Raw genomic sequence first — 17,234 nt, forward strand, 5'->3', positions numbered from 1 at the left:
TTCTTTTCATTACTGCTTTTCTTAATAGGTCAAGTTCTTATTTACGTTATAAAGTATGATATTTACAAATATCAAGTTATCATGTTTTTTGAGAAATTATGAGAAACAAACAAAAATGAAAAAGATAGGAATAGCAATGAATAGTGATGTGGGTATAGAAAATGTAAGAGATATGAATGCAAAGCAATCAGTATTTAGGACATTGACCATAGATTTCGAAAAAAAAATGCTGCATATTGAGCGAAAACTATGATTATATTATAAGGCTGTCATTTAAAGCATAATGAAACTATTCCCTTTTCATTTTAATCGAATAAGATAGTAAAGATTTTTGAATTAGCTAGAAACTGATGAGATATTTTCACAAATCAGATTTTTAATCTCTATAATGCATAATTCACTCAATATCTCAATTTTGATATTGCGAGATATTTTTGCTATCGGTTTCGCAATTTTGACACAATAGCAAGAGGGTTCTATAAGCATTATTATCAACGTAGAATCTGAATATCATATCAGAAAATGTCGCAAATCTGACATTTACCCGACCAAATAGCAAAAATAATTGAATACTTTTCGCAAAAACTTTAAAAATCGATAAAAATATGAAATATAGATATTAAAGAGACTTTTTATATAATATTCATAAAGATTTTCCAAAAATATGATACCGCAAAATTAAAAAAGTGACGTCTTGAGTGGAGTCAAAGGTCGAAATTGCTAGCTAAATGTTTTTTTAGCGAAATTGCGTATTGTACGTTTTTTTCGCAAAACGAAACCCTTATTTGCAACAACCACTTCACAAAACTGGAGATCAGAAATTTGATTTGAAAAAACTTTTTTTATCAATTTTTTTTCTCCTCGATTTATAAAATCCTCTAGCAGAATGGAGGAATTTTTCGAGTTTTATACGATTTCAGATACAAAAGATAAAAAGCCGAGGAAGTTTCGATATAGTTCTCTTTTTACAGGACGAGAACTGTTTTATATCGCATGTTATAACCTAAAATTACCTCAGAAAAACAAAAGAAAACTATACTATTTCACAGATAGTTTGAAACAACACGAGATACTTCTCGACGAACCTTTAAACAATCAAGAAATTCGTAAAACTAATTCGATTTTTCTTCTGGAAGGAAAACCGCAAAAACTAAATGAATGCCCAGCATACAATGCAACAAGGATTGATTCTTTGCCACCTGCTTCACTTGATTATGCTTCCAATGAAATCTCATCTAACATTCAAATCGCTATCGACGATAAATATGTTGATTTTAATATTACAGATTCAAATGAAAGTATTACAGTCTATGAGGGCTTAACACCAATGAAAACTTATTTTCAATATGATGAAAATAATTTGGATCCTTGCCAATATTATCTCAGCATGACATTCGCAATGACATTAGAAACAGCAATCAAGCATCTCGGAATAAATCCGAATATCGAATACAGAATTTTTATCAAATATCCAGACGAAGATCCAAAATGTTTCAAAGAAATTCATCTGCTAGAGTTTTATGAGGTTACGGAGAAATGTACGATTCACATATTCCCGAAAAATTTACCAATTACTATCAGATCCATGTTTTCGAAAGATTATAGGCAAGAAATAGATTCGGCAGCTACTGTCGGCGAAATTGTAGAAAAGATTGCGCAGAAATTAAAGATCAACGTCTTTCACGATTACACACTTCAAATAACAGATGATCACGGTAACAAAGTAGCACTAAATCTCAGGAAAACAATACCAGCACAAACAAACAATTTCAATATTTTCGTATTTTACAGAAGATTCTTCATTTTTTCGCGAGAAGATATTGATAATCTTGAAAACGCGATCTTTGCAATCAATGAAGTCCGAAATTATTTACATACAATGACAATATATCCATCTATTGATCAAATTATCAATTTATGCTATTATTCAATTGAAGCATTAAATGGACCACTAGAACCAGCCTATTTCCCACTTAATCTTAACTATCTTCTTCAAAATGTCAAAGTTCCAGAAGATATCCACAATTTGATTGCCAAAAAGTACGCGAATGCCAAACATCCTGACAAATTGAATTCCGCGCGGTTATTTCTGAGAGAAATGCGGTTAGTTCCTGGATTTGGCGCCTCATTTTTCAGGGCAATTTATACAGATCAAGATGGCACACTTCATCCTAGCAAATGCAATGTCATTGTCAGTCCAATCACTTTGTTAATTGCTACAAAACATTTAACGAAAACAACAAAACAAGATGATTGTTATTCATTGATGTTGACATACAGCCAATTTAGAATAACAAATGTACACAGGAAAGAAGTAACTTTGGAATGTCAAGAATCATATGAAGTCCCACAATACGAAATAACTCTGAAGATATTGGATAACAAGATTGATGAATTTTTCGAAATTGTTTCTGAAAACGCGAGAATTATCAAAAACATTTTCGCAGAGAGACAAAGAAAGAGAGCTGCAGGAGAACTGATTTCGTTCTCTGCTTCATACGATAGAGTTGAATTGTACACTGTTTTAGATGTAAATGATCCAAATCCACAGATCTTTATCTACGACAGATCAATGACAGGTCAACAATTATGTGAAGCAGCCATAAAGAACTTGAAACTCGACGTAAAACCAGAAAATTACAGAGTTTTACTTTACAGATCGAAAGATTCAAATGAATGGTTTGAACCTGGCCAATTAATTGCTTCTTCTGATCTAAAGAGTAGAATGAAAATCATAGTAAGTCCGCTCTTCATATACGCTACAATCCATTTCTCAAATAACCGCACTAAAACCATTAAAATGGATTTAACACAAACAACAGGACAAATTGTTGAATTCATTTTGTCAAAAATTTATCATCCGATTTACAACGGTTTCGGTTTGTACACTTTTAAAGACGATAAAATTGACAAACCGTTATTTAATAAGTTCTTTATTCCTGCACAAGTTTACAATGTCACTCATTATTTCTTTATGAGAAGAGCATTTGTTTTATCTAAAGAAGACTTTATTACTCGTGTCACAAGAGTTCAAACATTAAGTGATGCGATGTATTACTTGAATACTCAGCCAACATCAGTGACAATGGATCAAATGTATGAATTGATGATTTTGTATAACATTGTCATCGATCCGAAACAAAACAGATCAATCAATGACCAGTTATTCAAGCTGAAACTTCCTTACGGAGTTCCTTTTTCTGAAGAATTGAAACAAGAATTTTTACAAAAAGTGGCAAGTTATGAAAAATTTGATCCAATTAATGCTGCGAAAAGATTCATGAAGATCACAAGGAATATCCAAGATTTCGGTATTATTAAGTTTGTTTGTCAATTCGATACACACGGAGTTGCAGGCGAACAACCGAATTTCAAGGATAAAGATAGAATTGTTGGTGTTGCTCCACAATATCTTTATTTGTACAAATCAGAGACGAAATACAAAAAGTTTTCATGGTTTGATATCAAATACATCAAGGTCTACAACAACAAGGTGATGAAATTGAATTACATGCCGAAAGACAAACAAAACGAAGACAGAATTGTTTATATAACAAGTCAAGTTCCTTCTGCTTTACAAACATTTGATAACTTCAGAGAAGAATTCTTAGTAACTTTGAAAGAAAGAAATAGAATGAGAAAGGAATATTTAAAGTTGATTCCTCTCCAAGAAGCACAAAGAATACAAGGAACATTCGTTGAAGCTGATGGAAGAAAGGTTGGTCCGCAAGTTGATATGTATGTTGGAACAAATCCTGGTGTTGGAACTAACTTAGATAAAACATGGTTCGAAATAACAATGACTTATCAAGAAGTTTACGAAAAGTGCCTTGAAATTTTGACAATTGATCCAACAAAAAAGTATTCATTGTTGTTGTATATTAATAGAGAATCATATGTATTTGATGAACACAATACATTAGGTGATTATTCACCAGTTCGCGAGAGTTTCATTTTCATGGTTCCTCAACAGCAAAAAATTACTTTTGTTTATGAAGATAAGAAACAGAAAATCATGACAATGATGCTCAGTGACATGAAGACTCTTTGTTATTTCATTTGCGGATGTTTCTCTATAATTGATCCAGAAAACTTCTTCTTGTGGATACCAAATGACAGACAACGTCAAACATTGGATCCGAATTTGATTTTGAGCCAACAAACATCAGGAAGAATCGAAATCCATGCTGCAAGATGCAAATTCACCATCCCTCCTGATGGCATGAAATCTCTTTCTTACTTGATGTCATTGTACAGATCAATGAAGGACATCGTCATCACTTCTCCTTGTATCATTGTTGCCATGCAAACATTCACTGATTTAACTGCTTTGAGTTTAGTTATTGAAGACATAAACATATCTAAATTCGAAGATTTAGGACCATTCACGCCTAAAAACTATCAGATGAAGAAGACAGAATTAAGAGATGTAAGAAGTTTCGCACATGTTTGCAAAGACAGACCGAAGCCAGAATTGATATTGATGTACAGAAAATTGTGCATGGACATTCCAACATTTTCAGCTGAATTTGATTTAATCAACATCGAAACTGAAGATGGTTTTGTCGAAAGTTATTGTGTCATTCGAACAATGAAACTCTTCATTGTTTCAACGAAACCAACACTCCAAATCACATTCGAAATTGATATCAGTTCAATTGTTTCAACACCAATTATTAGACCAGAAATAAGACACAACAGAATGTCTTATTTATCAATTAATTATGTTGATACAAATGGAGAACCGAAATCAATTTTGATTCAAGGATACGATGCCAAGAAGATCATGAACATTATTGATGCAAAGAAACAAGAACTCAAGAAGAAAACTAAGCTTTGGCTCGAACAAGATCCAAAGAATCCTCCAACAGTTGAATTACAAACGAAGTATTTCATTGAAGGCGCAAGAAACTTAACTAAAACAGTTCAAGTTAAATTACCTTTAACAATAAAGAAAGCTGAAATAATTTCAAGAATTGTTGATGAATGGAAAGCCAATCCAAACACAAAATACGATGCACTTATCTCTATTGCTATTAACAAATACGAGATAATCAATGAATCACAGCAATTGGCTTATCAAATCATCAATAAAAACGCTGATATTGTTGTAATCCAAAAATTCATGGATTGTAAATTCACTGATGAATACAATACAACGAATATCATGACTTTGGATATAACAAAAAGAGTTGCAGACATAATTCCTACAGTAGCAAATGCGTTTGGCATCGAATACTTCGTAGGATTCATGATTTATTCCAATGGATCAATGCTGGATCCTCATCTTCCTTTAATTCAACAAACATTTGATATCGACAACCTCCAGTTCTTAATGAAAATTTTCCCGCCATTTACAAAATTTGACAGCAGTTTGGCACATTCTGCCAAAGAGATTTTTGATAATTACAAGCGTGTTTTACTCAACACGAAATCAATAAATCTTCCTGAAGACAAACTCATCAAAATGGCTTTGTATCAATGGAATGTCGAAGTCAAAAACAATTTGGAATATGATAAAAGACCAAGGAAATTCGAACCTTTCTTACCAATAGGAAACAAACCAGATCCAAGGAATTTGATCAGTCTTTGCCAAGCAGTCAAAAAGAACAAATACATTGGACCAATTGTAGCTGCAAACAACTACATCAATACATGCATCCAAGAACTAAACACTGGACAACACAGATTCAAAATGCATGTTTTTGAACAACAATCAAGTTCCGAAGTTATGGTTTATATCAGTCCAAACGGTGTCTTGATCAAACGAACAAAGACAATTGTGATGAATTTCAAGTTCAAAGACATCAGGAAATGTTTGCTTTGCAGAAACATTTTGTTCATTGGCGTCATGGATGTAACAAATAGGTTGTATTCGGATATAACATTGAAATCTGATAAAGCACAAACTGTTTATGACATTTTATCAGTTTATCTCAAATACGTGTTGCCAATTGTTGAACAAAGAGAATATTATCAAGCGAAACAATCAGAGTATTTGAACAAAGAGTTTTCAAGTAACGCAATTACAGCTTATTTATGCAAGAAATTGGAAAATCCTTATTTGATAAACCTGAAAATCGAACCAGATTCAATTGCAGGTGATTTGATTGAAGTAGCAGCGAATTTCTTAGAAATTGGTAATTTCAAGAAATACATGTTGTTTGCAAAAGCTCCTGAAGAAACACAAGTTTTGCCTGTTGACGCGAAATTGAAGATCCAAATGACACAAGTCCAAAATGATTCGATTTTATTGTTATTACCACGAGAAAGAGAAATTTTGATTCATTGTCCTGTTTATTCCGTCCGACCATTTAATGTTGATATACTTCAGAATGTATCAGATGTTTGTTTCTACATTATGAAAGAGTTTAATCTTGGTTTCGCTGATGGCCACACATTGAGAATCAGAAAAGGAACGAATTTCCTCAGTTTGGATCCAATGAAACAGATTTACAACGATTCTTTGTTCATGAACGATTATTACTTGATAAGACGTAATTATTACTTCTCAACAATCACGTTTACAGATATTTTGACATTGAAGAATTTGCACATTGAGCTCAAAACTCTTGCAGAAACAAACCAAATTTATATTCCTGAAGAAAAGAGAATTGAAATTTTGGCAATCACAGATTACATCACTAAGAAAGAAACTGATCCAGATTTCAAGAATTACTTCAAGACGAACATAAAAGAAAGACAATTCACTCCTGAACAAGCTTTAGAGTTCAAGAATGATTTGTCAACATTAAAAGCAAGAGGTGACATTTCCAAAGCAATCATGAAACATCTTTCCATTTGTTGTGAGATTCCTGGATTCGGTACAGAGACTTATTCATGTTCTGTTGATCAAACACAAGGATACACAATCTTTTCACCATATGAAATCATTGTTTATTCACTTAAAAACGAAGAAAGATTGTTGACACTCAAAACAATTGATCTTCAAGAAGTAACAATTAAAGATGATCAACTAACACTCAAATATACTAAAACAGAAAATTCATCACTCAAGGAATTCACATTCAATGTTGTTCAATCATTAGAAGCCTATAGGTTCTTGAAGAACATTATTCAAGTAAATCAAACTTCATCGATGTTTACATCCATTGAAAGTTTGCAAGAATATTTGTTGGATAGTATTGATCCGAATAAACCAAAGCCAATAGAAAGGGAAGAAGAAGCATCGAGCTCTTCATTGCACTATTCATTAACTCCTACAACAGAGTTCATGCCTGATGTTGAAACATCTGAAGATGAACCACAAGAAGTCTATGTTCCTGACATGGTGAAATTTGAAGATATTTCAACGACACAATTCACTGAAATCTCGTTAGACATTGATGAAGACACCAAGAAAGAAGTTGAACCAAAAGAAATCGACTCTGATCAATGGTGGAGACTCAATCCAGCATCATTAAACATTTCAGGAATGTTAGGTGGATTCAGAATGATTTCGAAATTTGTTAGTGTTTATGTTGCTAACAGTAATATCTTGGATTCACAGTTCAAGTCATTCATTGAGCAAACATTCCTTGATATATTAATGATTGATAAAAGAGGAGATGATGATTATGCAACGAAATACAATGAATTAATCAAAAATGTAATTCAAATCGATTTTGTTCAAAATGAATTCAAATCTAGTGAAAAATGTGAAGAATTGGAAATCATTTTCGACTCGAAGATCAACTCAATAATGACAACAGAGAACAATAAACCAAGCACTCTTCACGATACAAATGCAGAACTTGTCTACAAAGTTCTCAATTTTGTCGATAAAATTGAGAAGTTTACATTATTCTTCTATTATCAATTTTATGACATTGTAATTACAGGCAGCAATCCGAATGGTATTGTCCATGGATTACACAACGTCAACAACATATTGATGGAAGGTTGCCAGCAGTTTTTGAGCAATGGTGAAATGAATATGATTTCTCAAGCAGTTTTTGAAGCAAATAATTTAATGATGGCAGCAAATTCATTTTTAGAAGAAATCAAATCAGAGATCAACATCATGGAACAGAGGAAATTACTTGAAAGAATGGGAAGAAACATATTCGAAATCAATACTTTGATACAACACATCAATTCCATAACAATCGAAAAGAATATGTTTGATAATTTAATGGCTGCAAGAGCAACGGTTTCTTCAATTTTGACAACTTTACAAAACAGCACTGTTTCTTTGAGTTCCGATGCTTTGGTATTCACGAACTGTTTGATCTTTGTCATTAAGCATAATTTAGATAAAGTCCATATTGATGACGATTTCACTGAAGCAGACAGGGAAATTTATTTGTCAATGTTCTTGAAAATCCGGAAATATATTAAATTCGGAATTACCAATTTCTATGAAGAAGAAAATGACAATTTAACATATGATTTAATGACATTAGAAAGTCATTTGATCAATATGTCCATCGCAAACATTTCTCCAATGAACATAAATAACTTAATCATTCGATTAAATGAATTAAGTTCATTTATGATCACAATAACAAATATTTGTCCACAACTTAAAAGCGACAAACAATTTGATCCAATCATGAACATTATTTACAGTTACATGAATGACTTGAGTCAAAGTGTTGCCATATTAGAAGACTTCATCTTCGATTCACAAACAATTCTTTTAATTCAAAACATGGCAAAACAAATTTCTTTGAACATGTCAGATATTATTTTGATGTTACAAAGTTATAATTTGCCACAAGGAATTACTTATCATGTGTATTTGCTGACGGAAAACATACAACAGAACTTGCAGAAGTTATGTTGCTCCGAAGAGTTCTTCTACGATGAAAACGAATTCCCACAAGTCAGAGAGTTTTTGTTGTTGAAACATTATTTGTTTGAATTGTTGCAAAATTTGAATTACGAAATCACAGTGTCAAATTTGCAAAATCTGATAGATATTTATAATGTTATGAAGAACTACCATGCACAATCATTCTACATAAGGAACACATTGATCTCCAACTTTTATAATGTAGATCCTCTTAATAATTTCATGAATGACATCAAGAATGTTTTGATAAACTTGAACAAAGAAATTTCTCATGTAAATGTTAAAGAAGTAATGAAGGAAAACATAAGACAGATGCTATTAGCCATTGAAAGGTTCTTTAACATGAATCTAAGATTCAAACCTCGTCAATTGAGGAATCCGCCTGTTCCTGAACAAATCAATCGTGCTGTTTCCAATTTGGATTCGATTAATTCCAAATTGAAAGAAGACATGAGTTCCAGTGATATATCAACAATGTTGATTAACATTTCTACATTGGATAGTGAAATATCATTCTTCAATGATATGAAATCACAATTATCTGACCAATTAAACCATCCTTCCCTTAATTTCTACCACATGATTGACAAAATCATCAGTAGAATTGAATCCATTCCTGCAAAGATTATTTCTACAACTTATAGAGCATCTCATGAACAGTTCTTCTCGCAGATCAAACATGAATTCCAAGGAATTGTTTTGATGTGCAAGTCATCAAATGAATCAACGAAAACATTCATTAAATCTTTCATTGATTCTCTTCCGAAAATCACGAAAATACCAAACCTGGAAGAAATCAAGAAGATGAAAGATGTTTTGCAGTTGATGCTGAATGAAAAGGAATTAAGTTATCCAATGATGAGTTTACAAAGATCTTATTTACAAGGAATCAAGAATCTTCTTGAAAAATCAGCAGAAAAAAAAGAGAATTTCTCAATTATCACAGATATTCAAGATGGAATACACTTGATTAACAGCATTGTTACATCAATTGATCATATCCCTTCAATCAGAGACTATTTGTATGAATACTGCAACCCAGTAACATTAGAATCAGTCACTTCCAAATCATTTGACATCATTTTGTCACAGATACAAAGTTTGCCATTAATCATTGAAAACATCACTTCTACTGGCAACATTTTGTTCTATCCATACATGAGTTCTTTGATACAAGAGATAACAAAGAAAGTCAATAAGTTCAAGCAAGAATTGACGAAGAATAACTTGAGAGCATTTATTGACAACTTTAATTCCATTGTTGAAAATCTTGATAATCTGGAACTTTATTTCTGTTTACACAAGAATCCAAATATCTCTAATTTCTTATACGTATTAATAATGAACTTACAATTGTACCTCAAGTACCAGGAGCAGCCACACATTGATTCCCTTAATTTATGTAATTTCCATGATGATATCAAACATTTATATGATTTGGTCAACGAAATTGGCGAAGAAGAAGATAAGAACATGTTCTTAAAGGATTTACGTTCATTGTTACAAGAAAATGATCCACAAATTGCTCAAAACAACTCAATTTCTTTCGCAAAGTTCGCATTAGAAAAAGTGGCAGACAAAAGTTTGTCAATTTTGACACATAAACTTGCTTATCATATGATAAATAAATTACAACTTTACGTGGCAGATTTCTCATGTGATATTATTCCTAAATTCATTTTACAAGATGAAGTTTATATCAGTGAAACAATCAACATCTTGTTATTGGAAGATTGCAACTACGAAAGAGTTTTAGAAGTCATTGACGAGAACAAAAACATTTGGCCAATTTCAATTTGTGATGATTTATATTTACTTGGTGGTTATATCGATGAAAGTATTCCTTCTATAATCAGAAATGGCATAATTCTTAGAGCTCTTGCAATGTTATCTCCTTCACAAGATATCATTACAAACTTAAGAATTTTAATCAATAAATTCATAAGAATTTGTTTGAAACTGATGCCATTCAGAACTGAATTATATTTGGATTTGTTGGATAATTTCATTTCATTCGAAACTTCAAATTATATCTTTGGAATTATTGTGGAAGCAAACTGCAAGATTTCTTATAATCCAATACCAAACTACGACCAATCTAACATAATCTTTGGATTGTACCAAATCATCGCTTGTTACACTGATGTTTTCTATTGCATGATGATGAAATTTGTCAATTTCATTGAAAATTATAAAGAAAAAGTGCCAAGATTGAAAGAATTCATTCAAAAAGTAACAAATCCATTGTTATTTGGTCTGAAGGTGATAGAAGTTCACCCAGAAGAATTATTCAAATTGAGCAATTTCTTGAATGAATACATACTTAATTTCCATGACAATTTGTTATCATTTACAACAGAATTCGAAAGAAGTCAAATAACAACAATTTTGGAAGATTTGAAATTGTGTCAATGCTTTGTTGATCATGTTTCCCAAGTCATGAACAACACAAAGATTTATCCAATTGTTATGACTGTTTTGTCTCCTTTGACAGTTATTGCAAACAAATTAAATGACAATAATTGTAAAGTTGTCAAATTAATTATTAAGTCCATGTTGAACTTTGTGAATTACGAAATCGAAAACAACAATAACAAAGGATTTGTTAAGATAATGAGAGAGATAAACAACGAATTCGCTAAATTAACTCCAGGAAACACTTCGCAATTCATCAAATCCATTGAAAAGATTGTTAATCTCTCAAGTAAAGAGAAAGTTGAACTCCAGGAATATTTGGAAACATGTTCAATCAACTTCAAACAGAAAGATACAGAAAACAAATTCGGAAACTTGATTGCAACAATCAAGAACTTGAAACCATACGAGAACTTGAATGTTCCTAAAGATTTCCCTGTTCCTGAAAGACTATTTAAGTCAATCAGAGCTATCAAAACTTACGAAGATAATGATACAATTGATACAACAGTTATTTCTTCTATCGTCATGAAACGGTTTTTGAAATACGGTCAAAATATTTTGTATAGTTTACAATCGGTTATGTGTCAATTTATATTAGCACAGATAAGACCGGAATCATTCATTTCCAATGTTGACATGGTTCAGTTCCAGCAGATACAAGAGAACAAGTCAGTTAAAACATATGTTTCGATGATGGACAAAGTGAACAATTTACAAAACATTCAAGAATTCAATTCTTTGATCAAATCATTGACAAGAGAAGAAGCTATTTACTTGCACTTGATATTAAGACAACAGGCGACGATGGAACATAATATTGTATTCGATATCAATGATCAGATCGATGAATTGACAAAGAAATGTCCTCAAAAATATTCTCTTAAAGAATTTGTAAATCACAACAAAAAAGTGACAAATTATTCCAAGTTGTTGCTGGAATTCTTGACAAATACTAATGAAATAATCTGTCTGATTGCTATGTATTACTTCTTACAGTCCAATTTTGCTACTATCAAGAAATCCGAGCCAATCGATTCTTTGATTGCAGAAAAAATTGACATTTCGAACACAATTTTGGGAATTTTCCATTTGATGCCTTTCCCAACTATTTTTGTTTCTTCCATCATATCATTGGATGAGCAGACTGTTCCTAAAGTTCTTTCATTCATCACTAAATCATTAGTTTTGATTGGAACTAAAGGAAACAACGACAAACAAGTGAAAGATGTTTTCCAAAAAGTAATTTACAAAGAACAACTTGATGAAAACTTGACAAACGACCATTTGAAGAATATCATTAATTTGATCAACTCAAACTTCACTACGTATTCTGTTCTTCAAGAGTTATTGTCAATGGCAGCAATGATTCTTCAAAATCAACAATTTACAAACGCTAGACCTGACAACACTCAAATTCCATATGGAATTCCAATTCTCCAAGAAGCATTGAAGACAAAAGAATACTCCAAAGTATTGTTCCAGCCTCCTAAAGTCAAACAATCCCTTTTGTTCGCGATCTACAACATGTTTGATACCATTTACAGCAACCAGATACAAACAACATTTAATTTAGGTTTTGTTTGTCCAAATCCAACAGAATTCACAGACAAATTCAGATCAATGAGGAACTACAATGTTCTACAGAAGACTCTGAAGAAGTTCACTACACAGTTCACTGAATATGCTGTTGTATCAAGAGATTGCACCAGAATCAACAAATTCATTCCAGAACTGATGAAAGCGAAACAAGTTTGCATCAAAGCAACTCCATTTGGCGAAATTGATAAGAGACAAGCTTACGATGAAGACTTTGAGATCTCCAATCAAAATGAGCAAGTATTAAATGGATATTTGAAGTACTTGTATGCAGGAATGTTTTCAGAAGATTTCATCAAAGAGTTTTGCAAATACCAGCAATTTTTCATCAGAATTATTTTGTCATTCATGGATGGAAGAGAAACAACATTCAAATCCAGTGATGACGTAATGAGTTTGATGAAGTTAATCAAAGGACAAAAGATTCAGAACCAAACTAAAAAAACAATCAGAAAATTCATGTTGGAAAGACTCAATAAATACACACAAGGAGATACATTAGTTATTAGAAACCCGTTGCCGATCGATCAAATGAAAGTTTTCATGAAAATCCAAGCAAATTCATTTGATACAACTCCTGAAGATTTTTATCCAGAACAAGTTTTGTTAGAGCATCTTTGCAATCTATCAATGGACATCCAGCCAACACAAGCTTCTAGTTATGAACAGTACTTGAATGTCTTGAAATCAACACAAACAGAAATGATGCAAGAAGCGGAAATTACTGATTTCCCATTGGATCAAAAAGGTATCGAAAATGAACTGAAAATTATTGAAGATAATAAAAGAATTGTCATGTTGAAAGAAGAACTATTCTTAGTTTATCCGGAAGTTTCTCAAAGACGACATCAAACAGATATGGTCAATCTTTCATTCCTCGATATCTTCATCGCTGTAGAAAACCTGTTCATGATAATGACAAGTCAAACAGAAGCACAAACAGCAACTTTCATTTCCAAATTGTCTAATTACGAAAGTTCCATAATTTTCATGATTTTGAAGTTGATTTTCAATTATCCACTTCAAAAGACTAATTCTATTCTCAAGAAAACGATCAAAGTTGATGGTTTCGAACACACTTTATGTTCATTGATGACTAAGACAGATGAAATCATCCAAATCATGGAAAGATTTTCAAAAGATGTTGAAGAAATTGCTCCATTGTCATTATGTGTTCCTCAAACAACTAAACCTGCTTTAGTTGAAAAGATCTCTTCCGATATTATCCTTGTAATAGAAGAGATAATTCAATCAAGAGGTCCTGCTTCTTTAGATCTTCTTTACAAATTATGCATCAAAACTTCCCAAATTTTGCCATTATTTGTTGATGACGACAGATTCAACATCCAGCAGCTTGTTGACAGCATCAGAGAGGTTGCACAGTATTCTATCAATACTCCACACTTGAGTGAGAACAAGATGAACAAACAGTTCAAATCAGCCATTGCTTCTCTTTACATAAATTTAGTTGTTTTCTGCACAAATGTCAACAGAACTAAATATTACGAAATGTTCATCAAATCAATTGACACATATTCCCTTGAGTTGTTGTTCATCTCTTTGAACCACATACAGAATGATATCCATGACAGCATGATATTACCTTTGATTTCAAAGATAAACGACAAATTCATTTATAATTTGAAATTAACTGAAGATGATTTCAGCGAATTTTCCGTTCTCACTAAACAAATTCGCCGGTTGTTATCAAACCAAATTGTCAATGTTTTCGAGTTTTATCCAAATCCACAGAATTTCGCAGATCCATTTTTGGATTTCGATCCAAGCGATGCGGATTCTTTGATGAGAGTTTGCGCAGTTTCTTTGAAACTTTGTTCATCGAATGTTCCTTCAATCGCAACATTAAAGGACACAATACAATTAGTTGCTGTTCTTTTGTTCTCGAAAGGATCAGATTTTGCTGATTTCTCCATGAAAATTGTTAATACCATCAAAAACAATTTGGAACAATTCTTCACTCCAATGGGATTATTCAATGAAACAGCTGAATTAAAACTACTGAAGAGTGTTTCAAACACAATGTTGTTCTGTTTGCTTTCATTGGCAAACGATAACTCAACCTCGGAATCAGTTCTTAAACGAGAAAGAATTTCACAAGCTCTTGGAAATTACGATGAATCATTCAAAGTTTGTGCAAATGCTTTGGATAACGACAGTTCACAGTTGTTTAAGAACTCAATTGCAAACATGAAGAGATGTTATTCGATCAACAAAAACACTGAAAATGTTTGGATTAATTTGCTATCAATTTATGAAAAAATTATTTCAAACAAGACATTTTCTTTCATTGAAAACGTGAAAGATGTGAAGCCAAACATCAAAGATATTGCTTCTATTCAGCAGAATCTTCAAGATATGATCGAATCCGTGATTTCTATTCTTAATTCAACGAATGAACAGCTTTACAACGCGTTCAAACAAATTGATGAGTATATCGTGAATTACTCATCAATTTTGTACCAATCCAGTTTGTTTATCTTGAATATGAGCTCGAGAATAAGATTATTGGCATTAATTACTTCAATTATTTCCCAATATGAATCAATTCTACTCAGAATTGGCTCGAAATCGAAGATAACAATCAATGAATTCCTTCCTTTGTCTGATACAATATTGAACGCTTTAATGATTGTTCAAAACGACAAAGAGAATGCAGAGATTGACGAAGAAGTCAAGAAAGTTTTGATCAGGTTGCACTTTGAAGAAAAAGAATGTTTCACCGATGAAGACGTCAAAACATTCATGTTGATCGACATTTTAAGAGAAATCGAAGAAGATATTCTCAAACAGAAGTTGGCACCAGAAGAAGTCAACAAAATACTTGATCAATACGACAATTATTCCTTCAAATATCAAAAGATAAATACATTGGTCGATCTTCTCAAATCAAAAGGAATTCATGACCAGGATCAGAGATTGAAAGAAACAAAGTTCGTCAAACACTTCTTACAAGGAACTCCAACGTCTGTAAGATTGATTTATGAGAAATTGGTTTTCCAGTTATTATAATCTTTTATTTGTATTATATGTTTATATTTTATATTAAAAAATTATTTAGTTTCGTTTTAAAAAAAATATTCAATAGATGCCCTGTAAGCTCTCAAATTTTTAAAAATGGCTGGAAATAAGATATTATAAAGGATATATACATAAAATAATTACAAATTTTAATGCAGCTGCTATCGGCTTATAAGGATTTTTGAAAGGATTTTTTGGTTTACAAATCAGGTCCAGAGAAATTGAGTTTTTTTTTTAAAGTAAAATAGTATTGGAATAATTTCAAAATAAATAAATACATGAAGCAATTGTAATTCTCTTGTTAGACTCTTCATTAATTGAATACTCATCTGTAGCAGAATTTTACAAATAATGGATATGAATGCTCATAAATTTTAGAATATACTGTTTAAGATGATAAATCATTATTTTCGATCTGTAGTTAACTGAAATTTTTCATAAGTTTAAATTTGAATTAAAAATAATTATTTCAAAAAATTCTGTGAGATTTTCTCAAAATTCTGATATAATAAAATTTCTTTTACTTTAATTTTTCATAGCATTTCAGTGATGCGAGATTAAGAGAACTTTTTTTTTGGAGTAAAAATTGAAATAATGCTTTAAATCATTTGAAATATTTGGTCTAATTGTAGCATTATTCTCTATCAGATGGTATTATTTTTTTTAAATGCTAAAATTTGGATTTAGTTGTTTTTGTTATCCAAATTTTGTTATAGACCGAAAATAGATTTTTTCGGTTTTCTCTTCAAATAATTGAAAGAATGATACTATTATAGGTTTATTATATTATATAGCATATAATCATGCTATAGCCGAAAATTATAAGTTTTGAGAAGATTGAATATAACACAAATAAATTTGAATGTAAGTTAAATTGCTTGTTGTTTTTAATAGCTATTTAATGAGAAATCCAATATTGCAAAATTCAAATTGAATGATTGAAAGAACAGAAAAAGTCATTCTTTTCAATTTCGAATATGTTTCATTGTATTTATAATTATATGGCAAATAAGATATTTAAACTTGATTTTTGAAGGAAAATTCACAAAATTGAATAAATTCAAATAATTTTTATTCAAAAATAAACTAGTTATTTGAGTTTAATACTAATTATCTATTCGAACTACAAAGTTTGTAATTTAAAATATTTTGTGAGATCAGATTGAATTAATTCAATGTTCTTTTCAATTAATATTAATGACCATATTACGCATTTTCGAACATTCTAAACCAAATATATAAAAATGGGAGACGAATGTTAAATTTGCTAGACATGGGGAGTTGTCTGCAAAGTTTTATCTCTTATCTCTAACAAAAAATTAATTTTTAAAAAAATGACCGAATACGTTTCACAGCGAGAAAAAAATAAAAGGCAAGATAGAAT

At 31.2% G+C, this 17,234-nt stretch overlaps 1 protein-coding gene across 1 annotated transcript, besides 1 other annotated feature; it reads left to right on the plus strand.

The window, feature by feature from the left end:
- Nucleotides 1–886: 886 nt before the first annotated feature.
- TVAGG3_1022940 (uncharacterized protein) lies at nucleotides 887–15,841 on the plus strand (the record flags this gene model as incomplete). Its single annotated transcript, XM_001311938.1, has 1 exon — nucleotides 887–15,841. The coding sequence occupies one exon, from the start codon at nucleotides 887–889 to the stop codon at nucleotides 15,839–15,841; it is 14,955 nt and encodes a 4,984-aa protein (XP_001311939.1).
- A 719-nt stretch (nucleotides 15,842–16,560) lies between these two features.
- Nucleotides 16,561–17,234: part of a mobile genetic element that runs on past the window's edge.

Source organism: Trichomonas vaginalis, chromosome I (assembly GCF_026262505.1).
Source record: "Trichomonas vaginalis G3 chromosome I, whole genome shotgun sequence".
In the NCBI taxonomy this organism is placed as follows: Eukaryota; Parabasalia; order Trichomonadida; family Trichomonadidae; genus Trichomonas; species Trichomonas vaginalis.